Below are 19,808 nucleotides of genomic sequence, written 5' to 3' on the forward strand. Positions count from 1 at the left end.
CGGAGAGGGTGGAGAGGAGGATCTGATGGTTCACAGTATATCTGTGGGTCATCAGGTCATCTAACAGTACAAACTCTGAAGATAGATCGGGGGCAATCAATTCACATATGGTGTCCAGGGCACAGCTGGGGGCTGAGGGGGGTCTATAACAAGCGGCAACAGTGAGAGACTTATTTCTGGAAAGGTGGATTTTTTAAAGTAGAAGCTCAAAGTTTTTGGGCACAGACATGGATAGTATGACAGAACTATGCAGGCTATCTCTGCAGTAGATTGCAACTCCGCATCCTTTGGCAGTTCTATCTTGTCGGAAAACGTGGTAGTTGGGGATGGAAATTTCTGGATTTTAAGTGGCCTTCCTAAACCAGGATTCAGACACGGCTAGGACATCCGGGTTGGCGGAGTCTGCTAAAGCAGTTAATAAAACAATCTTAGGGAGGAGGCTTCTGATGTTAACATGCATGAAACCAAGGCTTTTACGGTTACAGAAGTCAACAAATGAGAGCGCCTGGGGAATTGGAGTGGTGCTGGGGGCTGCAGGGCCTGGATTAACCTCTACATCACCAGAGGAACAGAGGAGGAGTAGGATAAGGGAACGGCTAAAGGCTATAAGAACTGGTTGTTTAGTGCGTTCTGAACAGAGAGTAAAAGGAGCAGATTTCTGGGCTTGGAAGAGTAGATTCCAGGCATAATGGACAGACAAGGGTATGGTAGGATGTGAGTACAGTGGAGTTAAACCTAGACATTGAGTGATGATGTGAGAGGTTTTGTCTCTAGAGGCACCAGTTAAGCCAGGTGAGGTCACCGTATGCGTGGGGGGTGGGACAAAAGGGCTATCTAAGGCATATTGGGCAGGGCTGGGGGCTCTACAGTGAAATAACACAATAATCACTAACCAAAACAACAATAAACAAGGCATATGGACATTAGGGAGAGGCATGTGCAGCCGAATGATCATAGGGTCCAATGAGTAGCAATAGGTGAGTCAGGGAGCCGATTCAGTAGTCGCAACTACGCTAGGCGAGCTGGAGACACGGCGATTCACACAGCTAGCGGGACGGGGCTAGCAGATGGGCCTTCGGCGACGTCGCAACGGAAGAGCCTGTAGACACCACCTCGGACAATTACGTCGGCAGACCAGTCGTGATGGATTGGCCGGGCTCCGTGTTGGTAGTAAAGGGTCCAGGCCAATTGGCAAAAGAGGTATTGTAGCCCAAGAATTAGCTGGTGGACCTCTTCGGCTAGCCGGGAGATGGGCCTAGCTCGAGGCTAGCTCAAGGCTTACTGGTTCTTGCTTTGGGACAGAGACGTTAGCCAGGAGTAGCCACTCTGATTGCAGCTAGCTAGCTGCGATGATCCGGTGTAAATGTTCAGAGCTTGCGATAGGAATCCAGAGATGTGGTAGAGAAAAAGCAGTCCAATATGCTCTGGGTTGATATCGCGCTGTGCAGACTGGCAGGTATTGACCGAGCTGAGGCTGGCTGGTGTCCAAGTTAACGGGGAAGACCGCTAGCAGTGGCTAACTGACAACTAGCTAGTAGCTAGTTAGCTGGCTAGCTTCTTATGGGGGTTCCGGTTCTAAAGTTTAAAAATAGCAGATCCATACCACATTTGGGTGAGGTGGGTTGCAGGAGAGTATATTCAGTCCCTAGATGGAAAGTGAGATTAAAATATATACGAAATATATACGAAAAACAGAGGAAAACGATATTTACACAGGATAGGCCGGGACAAGACAAAACACACGCACGACTGCTACACCATCTTGGAACACAACTAACAAAGAAATATTAGTATTCCACTTTGCATGAAGCCTCAGTTCATTAATAGCATAACCACTGATCAAGCAACATTGTGGACTAAACATTCAAATCCTGTTGCTGCAGGATTATGTTGCTGCGACAATAAAGGTCAAATTAAGGTCCTACATCTGTAACTGCACCTGCTTGCTACCTTCATACTATTTACCTCTTTGACATATCCTCCTTCTCATGCTCCCAACACATACTCATAATGCCTCTCTCTACCTACCTCCCTCTCTCATTGAATTGTATTCTAATATGTTTGTTTAAACCTGGATGGCTCAGAATAATGCAATCAGCCTCACTGTGTGTGTCCTGATTGACTGTGACTTTCTCCCCACCACTGCCCTGCTCTGGTTGGGCCGTGGACTGCAGTGATCTTCTGGACCAACATGGGTTCCCCAAGCCCCCCCAGAGCCCCATAGTGCTCCCCGCAGTGACGTCACGTGTCCTGCTCCACCAGCAGCTGATGCAGGACCAGCTCCAGGAGCAGGACCAGCGGGAACAGAGGGAACAGAGAGAGAGGAGCACCAGGCACCCCTCACACCATCTCCTGCACCCCAGCAGCCCCCAGACCCCTCCCATCAATGTCACGCTGCCCTCCAACCTGCCCACTGTGACCCATGTGCCCATGGAAATCCTCAAGGTAAACCGTCTACAGTGCCAGGCAGGTAATTTTGGACACTCTCGTTCACCACTCACTAGAGGAGCTGCCAGAAGGTAGGGGTTCTCATCTGAAACTTTTACTGATAGTTTCCTAGGTACATGGGTTCCTATTGTTAGTGCTGCAGTGGAATTGTCTTTCAGTGCCCAGTTTTTCTGAATTTCATTTAGATCCTTGATTAAACGTGATTACAAACAGATTACAGTTTATAGCATTTTGTTTAGATTGTTAATTTAACTAGGTTATGCTACAGAAATTCTGGTGACGGTGCCACTTTAAAACAAAACATTACAGCTCTTTAAGACTGAACTGTGTTAAATCCATAGTGGGGATTATCTCCTGAAAGAATTCCTCTGTTTCCAGACATTCAACATGTTTAATCCTATTTTCTCCACTACATTGACGTATTTTCATTGCTTTGATTTCTGGTATGTCCGAGTGGATTCTAAAAACTGATTGTAGTAGTATTATGTTTTTGTAATGAGACAGAGGATGTTACTGATGTAGAAACCAATGTTTACCCAAGCCAACTCTTAGGAATCAACAACGGGTAAGATTTGATATTCTCTACATTGCATGTATTCGTTGTTTTATTTGACTGTCACTAATCGTCGTGATAACTGGTTTTACAAAGATGATCCGTGTAGATTTACAACCCATTGTTATTTGATGCCAAATTCTCCTGATCAAACGAACCTACTGCATGGAGAATGTACAGTATGTGATTGTTATAAACAGGAAAGGGAGTCAAGCAGCAACTCTCTGTGTTTTAAATGTGTTAAATCATAACATCCTAGCAGAATAAGATTGGCTCAGTATTGGAGACTAATAGCATGCATTTGTCTGCCATTAGTCTCAGTAGTTATAAACTGTATGTTTATTTTTGCTTATGCTGGTTGACTGATTGTTTGGCTGCGTTTCCTCTTCTACTAAATGCTCCACCAGAGATGAATAGTCAGAGATGTGCATGTGCTGCAGTTGTGGCTAATAAGATATTTGAGTAAAGAATCTAGCAATGTTATACAGATGTAGGATCTTAATTTGACCTATATTGCCACAGCTAAATAATCCTGCAGCAACAGGATTTGAATATTTACTCCATAATGTTGCTTGAGCGGTGGTTAGGCTATTAGCTGGACAAAAGTAGGCTACATGAAAAGTGCAATACTGTTAATATAGCCGTGTGTTAGTGTGTGTTTTCAGTAAATCACAAAGCTCATCTGCATTTCTCAGCAACAAAAGAGTGATCAAATTAAGATCCCACATCTATAGGTGTTCTGATAGAGATGCTATTGGTAAACAATGAGAGATCTACTGTATGTGAGCAAAATATCCGCTCCTAACTGCACACGTGGCACACAATCGTTTTTAGGGGAAATTATCTGCAAGTTTTTGATATGGAAGTATTTTTTGAACATTTTTATATTCTACTTACATTCTGATTATCAGAGTAGTCTGAGTAGTGACCAGCAGAGTTTGTCCACATTTGATAGCCTTGTATCTCCATTCTGCTGCAGACTTATCAGACGTCTTATTTCTATTTGAGTCACACAGTGGTGTGGCCCCACCCTACTACAACCTTGCAAAACACGTTGGTTCATGTTTTGTTTTGATAAATGTTGTTTTTTCAAGTTTCTTTGGTTTTAAGATATTTTCTGAGAATATCATACATTTTACATTCAATAACGTTAAAACTGAGCTGTGAGGCTTTACTGGAGCATCAAACTGTTTCCAGGAAAGCTTTGGGGTTAGTAACTGGAGAAATAATTAACATTAAAGAGGTTCTTAGATGTGTAGGGTTTTCTTTCATTGTAAAAATTACCAACCAGAATCTAAAGACCTTGGTAAATGTATTGTGGCAGTTTGTACTTGACCTGGCTATGCCTAGATTAACAGGGTCCCACCAAAACTATGCAGGCAGGCAAAATTAGCTTAGAGAGGTACCAGGCAGAGCCGCTGGGCCATGAAAGTGAAAACATTAAGCTCAGATGAGTTTGTCTAAAGACCGAGGAGACCCTTAATTAGCAAAGTTACCTCTGACCCCGCAAGAAACTAGTAAGAATCCAGTTCAGGGATCAAGACAATGGCAGGCACAGAGTTTTACCACACACAGAACACTAAGTCAGCAAAGAATGCTTGTAATTAGGCCCAATACTTTCATTCTTGAGCTTGTTTAAGAAAAAAAACTACTGCATTGAAATAATGATCATAGGTTGGTATCCAATGAGCTCAAAATTATCAGACACATTATCACAGTTAATGTTTGAGATTTCGGGTAGCACATACCAAAAATACAATTTCTTAATTACTATATGAGTGACCCTTAATAAAATTGTTAATGTCATGAAAACCTGGTGAAGTTCATAAGTCCTCTCCCCAAGGCTGCGTTTAAGCAGGCAGTCCAATTCTGATATTTTTTCCATTAATTTGTCTTTTGACCGATAACATTAGATCTTTCACATCAGATATTGTTTTTCTTCACAAAAAGATTAGAATTGGAATTGGGCTGCCTGTCTAAACACAGACCAAGAAGACTACAATCCTACTTATTGGATTCCAAGTGAACTGCTCACTAGCCACTATAAATACAATCTTTCATAGGTACATATAGCCATTTGTGCACAGACTTACAATAAAGTCTAGCTTAACCTTGGTACTGTATACAGTACATTTGTTTGTTGATTCTCAGTGGTTAATGTGATTTATCTGGTGTTGGGTACTCAAGAAAACACTTAAGTTGTTGTTTGGTGGTAACGTATTTTTATGTATGGCAGGGGTCCCAATTCCATTCAGCCGCAGGCCGATTTATTTTAGTGAGCGGATGGTCGGGGGGCCGGAACACAATTGTAAATAATTTGCAAACTGCAAATTGACCGCATAAAGCCCAAACAGATTGTCAGGCGGTGGGTAACTGGTGCAGTGAATCAGGCGCAGGAGAGTAGAAATTAGTGTACAAGTGTTTTAATTCCACGACAGCACCAGTATACAGACAATACTAAAGGTGCGGAGAAATACCGGTCACTCGAAAATAAATACATAACCCGGCAAACATAACCAGCCGACAAGTACCGTCATGAACAATCAATAAACACGTACACTAACATGTGGGAAACAGAGGGTTAAATAATGAACATGTAATTGGGGAATAGAAACCAGGTGTGTAGAAAACAAAGACAAAACAAATGGAAAATGAAAAGTGGATCAGCAATGGCTGGAAGACCGGTGACGTCGACCGCCGAACGCCGCCCGAACAATGAGAGGGACTGACTTCGGCGGAAGTCGTGACACAGATATAGTATTTCACATGAACAGAACCATTTAAAACCATGATTACATTGGGATACGAGCACATAGTGCCCCTCTATTTAGGCGGGGAAATACTTGGGAACATATTTCCTAAATTAAAATCATGTTGAGCTGATTTCCTGGTGATTTGTAATTGTATTTTATGTCTAACAACGAAAATTATATATATATATATATATATATATATATATATATATATATATACAGTACCAGTCAAAAGTTTGGACACCAACTCATTCAAGGGTTTTTCTTTATTTGCACTATGTTCTACATTGAGGAATAATATTGAAGACAAGAAAACTATGAAATAACACATATGGAATCCTGTAGCAACCAAAAAAGTGTTAAACAAATCAAAATCTATTTTATATTTGAGATTTTTCAAAGTAGCCACCCTTTGCCTTGATGACAGCTTTGCACACTCTTGGCATTCTCTCAACCAGCTTCACCTGGAATGCTTTTCCAAAAGTCTTGAAGGAGTTCCCATATATGCTGAGCACTTGTTGGCTGCTTTTCCTTCACTCTGTGGCCAAACCATCTCAATTGGGTTGAGGTCGGGTGATTGTGGAGGCCAGGTCATCTGATGCAGCACTCCATCACTCTCCTTCTTGGTCAAATAGCTCTTACACAGCCTGGCGGTATGTTGGGTCATTGTCCTGTTGAAAAACAAATGATAGTCCCACTAAGCGCAAACCAGATTGGATGACAGACAGTGTCACCAGCAAAGCACACCCACACCATCACACCTCCTCCTCCCTGCAGAGATCATCCGTTCACCTACTCTGCGTCTCACAAAGACACGGCAGTTGGACCAAAGGACAGATTTCCACCGGTCTAAGGTCCATTGCTCATGTTTCTTGGGCCAAGCAAGTCTCTATTTCTTATTGGTGTCCTTTAGTAGTGGTTTCTTCTTGACCTTGAAGGACTGATTCACGCAGTATCCTCTGAACAGTTGATGTTGAGATGTGTCTGTTTCTTGAACTTTGTGAAGCATTTATTTGCGCTGCAATCTGAGGCTGGTAACTGTAATGAACTTATCCTCTGCAGCAAAGGTAAATCTGGATCTTCCTTTCTTGTGGCGGTCCTCATGAGAGCCAGTTTCATCAACGCGCTTGATGGTTTTTGCGACTGCACTTGAAGAAACTTGAAAAGTTCTTCGAATGTTCCGATTGACTGACCTTCATGTCTTAAAGTAACGATGGACTGTTGTTTCTCTTTGGTTATTTGAGCTGTTCTTGCCATAAAATAGACTTAATATTTTACTAAATAGGGCTATCTTCTGTATACCACCCCTACCTTGTCACAACACAACTGAATGGCTCAAACGTATTAAAAGGAAAGAAATTCCACAAAGGAACTTTTAAGAAGGCACACCTGTTAATTGAAATGCATACCAGGTGACTACCTGGCTGAGAGAATGCCAAGAGTGTGCGAAGCTGTCATCAAGCAAAGGGTGGCTACTTTGAAGAATCTCAAATATAAAATATATTTTTATTTGTTGAACACTTTTTTGGTTACTACATGATTCCATATGTGTTATTTCATAGTGTTGATGTCTTCACTATGATTCTACAATGTAGAAAATAGTAAAAATAAATAAAAACCCTTGAAGGAGTAGGTGTGTCCAAACTTTTGACCAGTACATTTTTACATTTACATTTAAGTCATTTAGCAGACGCTCTTATCCACTTACAAAATTGTTTAACGCTCTTAGCGACTTACAAATTGGTGGATTCACCTTATGATATCCAGTGGAACAACCACTTTACAATAGTGCATCTAAATCTTTTAGGGGGGGGGGGTTACTTTATCCTATCCTAGGTATTCCTTAAAGAGGTGGGGTTTCAGGTGTCTCCGGAAGGTGGTGATTGACTCCGCTGTCCTGGCGTCGTGAGGGAGCTTGTTCCACCATTGGGGTGCCAGAGCAGCGATCAGTTTTGACTGGGCTGAGCGGGAACTGTGCTTCCTCAGAGGTAGGGAGGCGAGCAGGCCAGAGGTGGATGAACGCAGTGCCCTTGTTTGGGTGTAGGGCCTGATCAGAGCCTGAAGGTACGTTGGTGCCGTTCCCCTCACAGCTCCATAGGCAAGCACCATGGTCTTGTAGCGGATGCGAGCTTCAACAGGAAGCCAGTGGAGAGAGCGGAGGAGCGGGGTGACGTGAGAGAACTTGGGAAGGTTGAACACCAGACGGGCTGCGGCGTTCTGGATGAGTTGTAGGGGTTTAATGGCACAGGCAGGGAGCCCAGCCAACAGCGAGTTGCAGTAATCCAGACGGGAGATGACAAGTGCCTGGATTAGGACCTGCGCCGCTTCCTGTGTGAGGCAGGGTCGTACTCTGCGAATGTTGTAGAGCATGAACCTACAGGATCGGGTCACCGCCTTGATGTTAGTAGAGAACGACAGGGTGTTGTCCAGGGTCACGCCAAGGTTCTTAGCACTCTGGGAGGAGGACACAATGGAGTTGTCAACCGTGATGGCGAGATCATGGAACGGGCAGTCCTTCCCCGGGAGGAAGAGCAGCTCCGTCTTGCCGAGGTTCAGCTTGAGGTGGTGATCTGTCATCCACACTGATATGTCTGCCAGACATGCAGAGATGCGATTCGCCACCTGGTTATCAGAAGGGGGAAAGGAGAAGATTAATTGTGTGTCGTCTGCATAGCAATGATAGGAGAGACCATGTGAGGATATGACAGAGCCAAGTGACTTGGTGTATAGCGAGAATAGGAGAGGGCCTAGAACAGAGCCCTGGGGGACACCAGTGGTGAGAGCACGTGGTGCGGAGACAGATTCTCGCCACGCCACCTGGTAGGAGCGACCTGTCAGGTAGGACGCAATCCAAGCGTGGGCCGCGCCGGAGATGCCCAACTCGGAGAGGGTGGAGAGGAGGATCTGATGGTTCACCGTATCAAAGGCAGCAGATAGGTCTAGGAGGATGAGAGCAGAGGAGAGAGAGTTAGCTTTAGCAGTGCGGAGAGCCTCCGTGACACAGAGAAGAGCAGTCTGTATATAGAGTGCATTCGGAAAGTATTCAGACCCCTTCCCCTTTTCCACATTTTGTTACGTTACAGCCTTATTCTAAAATTAATTAAATACATGGTTTTCCTCATCAATCTACACACAATATCTCATAATGACAAAGAAAAAACTGGATTTTAGAAATTTGTGCAAATTTATTTCAAATAAAAACAGAAATGCCTTATTTACATAAGTATTCAGACCCTTTGCTATGAGACTCAAAATTGAGCTCAGGCGCATCCTGTTTCATTGATCATCCTTGAGATGTTTCTACGACTTGATTGGATTCCACCTGTGGTAAATTCAATTGATTGGACATGATTTGGAATGGCACACACGTGTCTATATAAGGTCCCACAGTTGACAGTGCATGTCAGAGCAAAAACCAAGCCATGAGGTCAAAGGAATTGTCCATAGAACTCTGACACATGATTGTGTCGAGGCACAGATCTGGGGAAGGGTACCAAAACATTTCTGCAGCATTGAAGGTCCCCAAGAAGACATTGGCCTCCATCATTCTTAAATGGAAGACGTTTGGAACCACCAAGACTCTTCTTAGAGCTGGCTGCCCGGCCAAACTGAGCAATTGGGGGAGAAGGGCCTTGGTCAGGGAGGGGACCAATAACCCAATGGTCCCTCTGACAGAACTCCAGAGTTCCTCCATCTGGAGATGGGAGAACCTTCCAGAAGGACAACCATCTCTGCAGCACTCCACCAATCAGGCCTTTATAGTAGAGTGGCCAAACGGAAGCCACTACTCAGTAAAAGGCACATGACAGCCCACTTAGAATTTGCCAAAAGGCCCCTAAAGGACTCTCAGAACATGAGAAACAAGATTCTCTTTGGCCAGAATGCTAAGCGTCACGTCTGGAGGAAACCTGGCAGCAGTATGGTAAAGCATAGGAGGTGGCAGCTGGGGCGGCAGCGTAGCCTAGTGGTTAGAGTGTTGGACTAGTAACCGAAAGGTTGCAAGATCAAATCCCCGAGCTGACAAGGTACAAATCTGTCGTTCTGCCCCTGAACAAGGCAGTTAACCCACTGTTCCTAGGCCGTCATTGAAAATAAGAATTTGTTCTTAACTGACTTGCCTAGTTAAATAAATGTAAAAAATGCTGTGGGTATATTTTTGGGAGACTAGACTAGTCAGGATCGAGGGAAAGATGAATGGAGCAAAGTACAGAGAGATCCTTGATGATAACCTGCTCCAGAGCTCTCAGGCTGGGGCAAAGGTTCACCTTCCAAGAGGACAACGACCCTAAGCACACACCCAAGATAACACAGGATTGGCTTCGGGACAAGCCTCTGAATGTCCTTGAGTGGCCCAGACAGATCCCAGACTTGAACCCGATCTAACATCTCTGGAGAGACCTGAAAGTAGCTGTGCAGCGACACTCTCCATCCAACCTGACAGAGCTTGAGAGGATATGCAGAGAAGAATGGGAGAAACTCCCCAAATACAGGTGTGCCAAGCTTGTAACGTCATACCCAAGAAGACTCAAGGCTGTAATCGCTGACAAAGGTGCTTCAACAAAGTACTGAGTAAAGCGTCTGAATACTTAAGTTAATGTGATATTTCAGTTGTTTATTTTTAATAAATGTGCAGCATTTTCAAAAAAACAGCTTTTGCTTTGTCATTATGGGGTTTTGCTTATAGATTGATGAGGGGAAAAAACAATTCAATCAATTTTAGAATAAGGCTGTAACGTAACAAAATGTTTCAAAAGTCAAGGGTTCTGAATACTTTTTGAATGCATTGTATATGACCAAAAGTATGTGGACACCTGCTCATCGAACATCTCATTCCATAATCATGGGCATTAATATGGTGTTGGTCCTCCTTTGCTGCTATGAAAGCTTTCCTCTCGTTGTTTGAACATTGCTGCAGGGACTTGCTTCCATTCAGCCACAAGAGCATTAGTGAGGTCAGGCAATGAGTTTGGGCTATTAGGCCTAGCTCGCAGTCTGCATTCCAATTCATCCCAAAGGTGTTCGATGGATTTGAGGTCAGGGCTCTGTGCAGGCCAATCAAGTTCTTCCACACCTATTTCGACAAGCCATTTCTCTATGGACCTCGCTTTGTGCACGGGGGCATCGTCATGCTGAAACAGAAAAGGGCCTTCCCCAGACTGTTGACACAGTTGGAAGCACAGAATCGTCTAGAATGTCATTGTATGCTGTAGCATTAAGATTTTCCTTCACTGGAACTAAAGGGCCTAGACTGAACCATGAAAAACAACCCCAGACCATTATCCCTCCTCCACCAAACTTTACAGTTGGCACTATGCATTCGCCAGGTAGCGTTCTCCTGGCATCCGCCAAACCAAGATTACTCCATCGGACTGCCAGATGGTGAAGCATGATTCATCACTCCAGAGAACGCGTTTCCACTGCTCCAGAGTCCAATGGTGGCGAGCTTTACACCACCAACCAGCTCTTGGCATTGAGCATATTGATCTTAGACTTGTGTGTGGCTGCTCGGCCATGGAAACCATTTCCTCAAGCTCTCGAGGAACAGTTATTGTGCTGACATTGCTTCCAGAGGAAGTTTGGAACTCTGTAGTGAGTGTTGTAACTGAGGACAAACAATTTTTACGTGCTTCAGCACTCAGCGATCCAGTTCTGTGAGCTTGTGTGGCCTATTCCTTCGCGGCTGAGCCGTTATTGCGCCCAGACATTTCCACTTCACAATAATAGCACTTACGGTTGACGGGGAAGCTCTAGCAGGGAAGAAATTTGACAAACTGACTTGTAGGAAAGGTGGCATCCTATGACGTTGGCATGTTGAGCTCTTCAGTAAGGCTGTTCTACTGCCAATGTTTGTCTATAGAGATTGCATGGGTGTGTGCTTGATTTCATACGCCTGTCAACAACGGGTGTGGCTGAAATAAGGGGTGTCCACATACTTTTGTATATATATATATATATATATATATATCCTATTGGGGGACCCAGATGTATGGCGTCTACTCAGCTCCCCAATTACTTGAAACCAGAACAGACAAACATTAACAGACAAATGAGCAAAAAAACTAAAATTAACGATTGTTCTTATAGACATTATCTGTGTTCCAAGGGATCTTCTACAGAATGTTCAATCAAACCTGTGCTACAGTTATACAGACTGAGGAAAGATCACATTGTTCGTGTGGGGTGAAAATGTACACTTTTGATCCGTACCTGATACTTTTTACAGTACAATAACAATAACGGTTTTATTAGAGCTTATCACTTGAGAGTCATATTTTCTGTTTGGTTCTGACCTGTAGAGGCTATGGTAGTGCTCTGGTGGTTAGTGGTGGGTAGTGGCGGGTAGTGCAGAGTTAGGATTAGTGGCTTTTAGGATGATTATCACAGCTTGACATCAATAAGGTATTTTGTAACCATTGAGCTCAACAAAGCTTCACCTGGGTGGGCACAGTAGGAGTCGGAGAGGGCTGAACTGGAAGGGGACTCAGTCTAGCTTAATAAATAAATAGCCTTTTAAATCATCTAAATTCATAAACTGTATTGATTAGATATCAGATAAGGTTGCCCAGACTGCACTAAGTGGAGATGCTTTCCATACAGTTGACTTTTAAATACCATCAGATTTAGCTCCACGTGCGGAGTAGACTTGCTGTCTTTTCCTTCCCTCTGATAGTTGGTAGTCGGGTTGAACTTTGGAAATGTTCAGCTCGGGGCCTAGTGTGGAGCTGCATAATGCTTTATCATTGTGCTCCTCATTTTGGTGAGCCCAGCTCTGAGGTTTAATGCTTTGTCAAAACCCAGCAATGTGAAAAAGGTCTTTGTTTCAACATAGTTCAGTAAGAAGACCAACATAACTCTGGATTTCTGAGGACTCTCTTCCTACAGATTTTGGATCTTAATTTGATCACTCTTTTGTTGCTGAGAATTTTCCTGCACCACAGGAAATGCAGATGGGCTTTGAGATTTACATAAATTCGCTGAAAACCTGCACTAACACACGGTTATATTAACAGTATTTTAGCCTGCTTTTGTCCAGCTAATAGCCTTACCACCGACCAAGCAACATTATGGACTAAACATTTAAATTCTGTTGCTGCAGGATTATTTTGCTAAAACAATACTGGTCAAATTAAGATCCTACAGTATGTCGGATCTTAATTTGATCCCTTTTGTTCCAGGAGGAAAATAATCAGTGCCATTTATTCATGGAGGCCAAAGGAAGCCAGGCTGTCCCAAAAATTTGACCAATGCATTTTTTTTAATTAGAAAACAATTTCTCTTTCGTCTCTGTGTTTTCATAATTTTCATTCAATTAGCAATTGGCTGTATCTATCCCACAGGAGAAATAATCAGAGCGAGTGAAACAGCACCCAAAAGCCGCAGTATGTGTAGCCCATGTATCTGATGCTGTCTGGACAAAAAGAGTATGACATGTTGCCACTGTAGCATTTGATGGATGGATGCCAGCGAGCATTTGGCTGCCATTGATAAAACATTGATAAACTATTTAACCATTCAGCGTTGCATTGAGCTAAACTGTGGGTGATCTTGGCGAAGCAAAACGTCCCCCAAGGGAGGCCTGTTTGGATTTAGCATCACACCAATCAAATCACATCAAAAGCATTGGTTTCTGGTAGCATGTGATGTGTTGATGTCCTGGTGTAGCTAGCTAGCTAAATCCTTCTTTTCATAAACCATGAATGGAGATGGGTATTTGGACTTAGTGTTTTTACTTAATTCTCTGTACAGGCCAATGATTATGATAGCCTGGCCTGAGACGATTGAAGTGCAATATGTAGCTTAGATGTAGTAGGTGCACATTAACTAGCTAGCTATCTAACTTAGTTGGTTCATTTTTGCCCATGCTAGGAAGTTAGGCTAGCAAACATTTTAGCATGGTAGCCTAGTATGACCAATAAGCCCTATTGGCATGGGACTAGTATTACTATATAACTTCGGTTATGTATGTCACGTCCTGACCAGCAGAGGGAGCAATTGTATTAGTTTTGGTCAGGACGTGGCAGGGTTTCTGTGTGTTAAGTGTTGTGTTGGTGATTGGACTCCCAATTGAAGGCAGATGTGTTGAGTTGCCTTTGATTGGGAGTCCTATATAGTAGTGTGTGTTTTTCTTTGGGGTTGTGGGTAGTTGTTTTTGCACTGTGTTTTGTGAGCCTGCAAAACTTATCCCAGCATGTTTGTTTTTCCGGTGGACTATTCGGATGGGATTAGTTTTACCAAACTAACCCTGTAATATTTTTTTTTCCTCATTCAAAATTGACCGTTATGATGGAAGTATGGAGGCTCTTTATTTTTATTTTATTTAACCAGGTAGGACAGTTGAGAACAAGTTCTCAATTACAACTGCGACCTGGCCAAGATAAAGCAAAGTAGTGCGACAAAAACAACAGTTACACATGGGATAAACAAATGTACAGTCAATAATATAATACAAAAATCTGTATACAGCGTGTGCAAATGAAGTAAGGAGGTAAGGCAATAAATAGGCCAATAGTGGCAAAGTAATTACAATTTAGCAATTTACACTGGAGTGATATACGTGCAGATGTGGATGTGCAAGTAGAAATACTGGTGTGCAAAAGAGCAGAAAAACAAAAACAAATATGGGGATGAGGTAGGTAGTTGGTTGGATGGGCTATTTACAGATGGGCTGTATACAGCTGCAGATCGGTAAGCTGCTCCGACAGCTGACGCTTAAAGTTAGTGAGGCAGATATAAGTCTCCAACTTCAGTGATTTTGGCAATTCGTTCCAGTCATTAGCAGCAGACAACTTGAAGGAAAGGTGGCCAAAGGAGGTGTTGGCTTTGGGGATTTCCATTGAAATATACCTGCTGGAGCGCGTGCCACGGGGGGTGTTGCTATGGTGACCAGTGAGCTGAGATAAGGCGGAGCTTTACCTAGCAAAGACTTATAGATGACCTGGAGCCAGTGGGTTTGGCGACGAATACGTAGCAAGGACCAGCCAACGAGAGCATACAGGTCGCAGTGGTGGGTAGTATATGGGGCTTTGGTGACAAAACGGATCGAACTGTGATAGACTGCATCTAATTTGCTGAGTAGAGTGTTGGAGGCTATTTTGTAAATGACATCCCCGAAGTCAAGGATCGGTAGGATAGTCAGTTTTACGAGGGTATGTTTGGTAGCATGAGTAAAGGAGGCTTTGTTGCGAAATAGGAAGCCGATTCTAGATTTAACTTTGGATTGGAGATCCATAATGTGAGTCTGGAAGGTTTACAGTCTAGCCAGACACCTAGGTATTTGTAGTTGTCCACATATTCTAAGTCAGAACCGTCCAGAGTAGGGATGTCGGGCGGGCGGGCGGGTGCGGGCAGCGATCGGTTGAAGAGCATGCATTTCATTTTACTATCTTTTAAGAGTAGTTGGAGGCCACGGAAGGAATGTTGTATGGTGTTGAAGCTTGTTTGGAGGTTTGTTAACACAGTGTCCAAAGAAGGGCCAGATGTATACAGAATGGTGTCGTCTGCGTAGAGGTGGATCAAAGAATCACCCGCAGCAAGAGCGACATCATTGATAGATACAGAGAAAAGAGTCGGCTCGAGAATTGAACCCTGTGGCCCTCCGATTTGAAACACTGAACTCAATCTGAGAAGTAGTTAGTGTAGCAGGCTAGGCAGTCATTAGAGAAACCAAGGCTGTTGAGTCGGCCGATAAGATTACGGTGATTGACAGAGTTGAAAGCCTTGACCAGGTCGATGAAGACATCTGCACAGTACTGTCTTTTATCGATGGCGGTCATGTCGTTTAGGACTTTGAGCGTGGCTGAGGTGCACCCGTGACCAGCTCAGAAACCAGATTGCATAGCGGAGAAGGTACGGTGGGATTCGAAATGGTCGATGATCTGTTTGTTCACTTGGCTTTCAAAGACTTTAGAAAGGCAGGGCAGGATGGATATAGGTCTGTAATAGTTTGGGTCTAGAGTGTCTCCCCCTTTGAAGAGGGGGATGACCACAGCTGCTTTCCAATTTTTAGGAATCTCAGATGATACGAAAGAGAGCTTGAACAGACTAGTAATAGGGGTTGCAACAATGGTGGCAGATAATTTTAGGAAGAGAGGGTCCAGACTGTCTAGCCCAGCTGATTTGTAGGGATCCAAATTTTGCAGCTCTTTCAAGATATCAGCTGTCTGGATTTGGGTGAAGGAGAAGCGGTGGGGGCTTGGGCCAGTTGCTGCAGGGGGTGCAGAGCTGTTGGCCGGGGTTTTGGTAGCCAGGTGGAAAGAATGGCCAGCTGTAGAGAAATGCTTATTGAAATGGATCTTTAAAAGTAGAAGCTCGAATTGTTTGGGCACAGACCTGGATAGTAGGACAGAACTCTGCATGCTACTTCTACAGTAGATTGCAATTCCGCCCCCTTTAGCAGTTCTGTCTTGACAGAAAATGTTGTAATTGGGGATGGAAATTTCAGATTTTATTGTGGCTTTCCTAAGCCAGGATTCAGACACAGCTAGGACATCAGGGTTGGCGGAGTGTGCTAAAGCTGTGAATAAAGCAAACTTAGGGAGGAGGCTTCTGATGTTAACATGCATGAACCCAAGGCTTTTACGGTTGCAGAAGTCAATAAATGAGAGCGCCTGGGGACACACAAGGCCTGGGTTAACCTCTACATCACCAGAGGAGGAGTAGGATGAAGGTACGGCTAAATGCTATAAGAACTGGTCGTCTAGTGCTTTGGGAACAGAGAATAAAAGGAGCAGTCTTCTGGGTGTGGTAGGATAGATTCAGGGCATAGTGTACATACAAGGGTATGGTAGGGTGCGAGTACAGTGGGGGTAAACCTAGGCATTGAGTGACAATGAGAGAGGTTGTATCACTGGAGGCACCAGTTAAGCTAGGTGCGGTCTCCGCATGTGTGGGGGGTGGGACAATGGGGCTATCTGAGGCATGTTGAGCAGGACTAGGGGCTCCACAGTAAAATAAAACAATGAGAGCTGCCCTAAACAAAAGTATACAAGGAATATTGACATTAGAGGAAGGCATAAAGCAATCACAGGTGTTGATTGGGAGAGTTAAGACAACAACGGGTGAGACAACTACGGGTAAACAGCTAGGACAACAACAACGGGTAAATGGCGATGAATGGACGGAGAGGGTCAGTTAGCTACACACAGGGCCTGAGTTCGAGGCTGGGGCCGACAGATAAACAAAATGAAGTACCGTGTTAATGAACAGTCCAGCAGGCATCAGCTGTGTAGCCCGAGTGATCATAGGGTCCTTCTAGGCATAAAGATATTTCAAATGTCTAGGGATAACCTATTATTGGCATAATGGCCTTCATTTTGGAGAAAGTCAAAATAATAATCCATATCAATAAGAACCATGAACTGTAACCATCTAATTCAAATTAAATCAAATTGTATTTGTCACAAAGTCGAATACAACAGGAGTATACCTTACAGTGAAATGCTTACTTACAAGCCCATAACCAACAATGCAGTTTTAAGAAAAATAAGTATTAATAAAGTATTTCATAAAATAAACTTAAGTAAAAAATAAATAAAATAACAAAGAAAAATAAAAAAGAAGAAAAATAGAACAATAACAAATAATTAAGGAGCAACAATAAAATAACAGTAGCGAGGCTTTTGATTAGCTGTTCTTATGGCTTGGGGGTAGAAGCTGTTAAGAAGCCATTTGAACCTAGACTTGGCGCTCCGGTACAGCTTGCCGTGCAGTAGTAGAAAGAACAGTCTATGACTAGGGTGGCTGGAGTCTGGCAATTTTTAAGGCCTTCCTCTGACACCGCCTGGTATAGAGGTCCTGGATGGCAGAAAGCTTGGCCCCAGTGATATACTGGGCCGTACGCACTACCCTCTGTAGTGCCTTTTTGGTATCTTTAAGTTTGTTTTCACTGTATTAGACTAATCATATATAGCCTTGTAGATTTTATGATGTTTAAATGTTTAAGTTGAAATGGTGCTGGAATAGCAGAGGACAGACCTTAACTATGTTGACAAATTATACACTGCTCAAAAAAATAAAGGGAACACTTAAACAACACAATGTAACTTCAAGTCAATCACACTTCTGTGAAATCAAACTGTCCACTTAGGAAGCAACACTGATTGACAATACATTTCACATGCTGTTGTGCAAATGGAATAGACAACAGGTGGAAATTATAGGCAATTAGCAAGACACCCCCAATAAAGGAGTGGTTCTGCAGGTGGTGACCACAGACCACTTCTCAGTTCCTATGCTTCCTGGCGGATGTTTTGGTCACTTTTGAATGCTGGCGGTGCTTTCACTCTAGTGGTAGCATGAGACGGCGTCTACAACCCACACAAGTGGCTCAGGTAGTGCAGCTCATCCAGGATGGCACATCAATGCGAGCTGTGGCAAGAAGGTTTGCTGTGTCTGTCAGCGTAGTGTCCAGAGCATGGAGGCGCTACCAGGAGACAGGCCAGTACATCAGGAGATGTGGAGGAGGCCGTAGGAGGGCAACAATCCAGCAGCAGGAGCGCTACCTCCGCCTTTGTGCAAGGAGGAGCAGGAAGAGCACTGCCAGAGCCCTGCAAGATGACCTCCAGCAGGCCACAAATGTGCATGTGTCTGCTCAAATGGTCAGAAACAGACTCCATGAGGGTGGTATGAGGGCCCGACGTCCACAGGTGGGGGTCGTGCTTACAGCCCAACACCGTGCAGGACGTTTCACATTTGCCAGAGAACACCAAGATTGGCAAATTTGCCACTGGCGCCCTGTGCTTTTCACAGATGAAAGCAGGTTCACACTGAGCACATGTGACAGACGTGACAGAGTCTGGAGACGCCGTGGAGAACGTTCTGCTGCCTGCAACATCCTCCAGCATGACCGGTTTGGCGGTGGGTCAGTCATGGTGTGGGGTGGCATTTCTTTGGGGGGCCGCACAGCCCTCCATGAGCTCGCCAGAGGTAGCCTGACTGCCATTAGAATTATAAGTGAAATAATCGGTCTGTAAACAATTGTTGGAAAATTACTAGATTAAGTAGATGTCCTAACCGACTTGCCAAAACTATAATTTGTGAACAAGAAATTTGTGGAGTGGTTGAAATCGAGTTTTAATGACTCCAACCTAAGTGTATGTAAACTTCTGACTACAACTGTAACTTTGAAAGATTGAGTCTGTGATTTTGTTGTAGGCAGAGCCAGAGCTCAACGGAGTAGAATTCTATTGGCGGGGGTAGCACACGAGCAGTCTTTTAATCACCCGCAAGTGAATGCGCTTTTCAGATCACAGTGCACGTTTGTTGATATTCTTTGCTAGTTAATGAGTTATTAGTCCAGTTATAGATAAGTATAGGTCAGCAATGGGGAGTTACTGCTTCCTACAAGAGCACAAAACCTGAAGGCTACATTTCATGCTGTATTTGAAAAGCCAGTCAGGTAAAAAGCTTATGTCTTAATTAAAGAGACAGATTTATATTTTGAGACAGACTTGAATTTGCAAATAAGCTAATAGGCAGAGGGGCAGCCTACATTGTCTAATATTCTGTGTGGTAATAATAATACATTTTATTTTGAAAAGTGATTTCTTGCATCATACAACACAATACAATGCAATTTACAGTCACCTAGTTGGCCCATGGTGTTACAGACCAAGTAAAAAATCATGAATTAATGTCAAGCCCTTCATAATGTAAAAACGCTTTAAAAAAGTATCATGCAATGTAGGCCTGCAATGAACACCACATATAGGCTACTGTAGGCTATATCATAGAAATCAAAAGCTATTTCCACGTGAAAATGTTATGGGATTTGCTCCATTGGTAGGCCTACATTATACTGAAATAGCCACAATAGCCTATTGGCTACTGTCTAAAACTGTAAGGGTACAGCTTCAATGTTCACTGTAAACGCGCCGGAAGTTGCACAAACTTCTCTCAAGTTTCCGACCACAAGGCCTAAAATTTGCTCAGTGCCCCCCAAAATTAGAGGGAACATTGCTCAAAATATATGCCATTTATCAGACACAATTTACAGTCATGCGTGCATACGTTGTTCATATGGGTGGTCCTGGGAATTTAACCCAAAATCTTGGCAT

At 43.6% G+C, this 19,808-nt stretch overlaps 1 protein-coding gene across 1 annotated transcript in view; it reads left to right on the plus strand.

Moving 5' to 3' along the window:
• Positions 1-2,150: 2,150 nt before the first annotated feature.
• The window catches only part of LOC106565743 (microphthalmia-associated transcription factor), a 28,116-nt gene continuing 10,458 nt past the window's right edge, over positions 2,151-19,808 (plus strand). The window contains exon 1 of the mRNA XM_014133193.3: positions 2,151-2,445. Coding sequence (XP_013988668.2) covers positions 2,269-2,445 — 177 coding nt within the window. The 5' untranslated portion in view covers positions 2,151-2,268. The remainder of the gene's footprint in view (positions 2,446-19,808) is intronic.

This window comes from Salmo salar, chromosome 12 (genome assembly GCF_965601325.2).
Source record: "Salmo salar chromosome 12, fSalSal1, whole genome shotgun sequence".
Classification (NCBI taxonomy): Eukaryota; Metazoa; Chordata; class Actinopteri; order Salmoniformes; family Salmonidae; genus Salmo; species Salmo salar.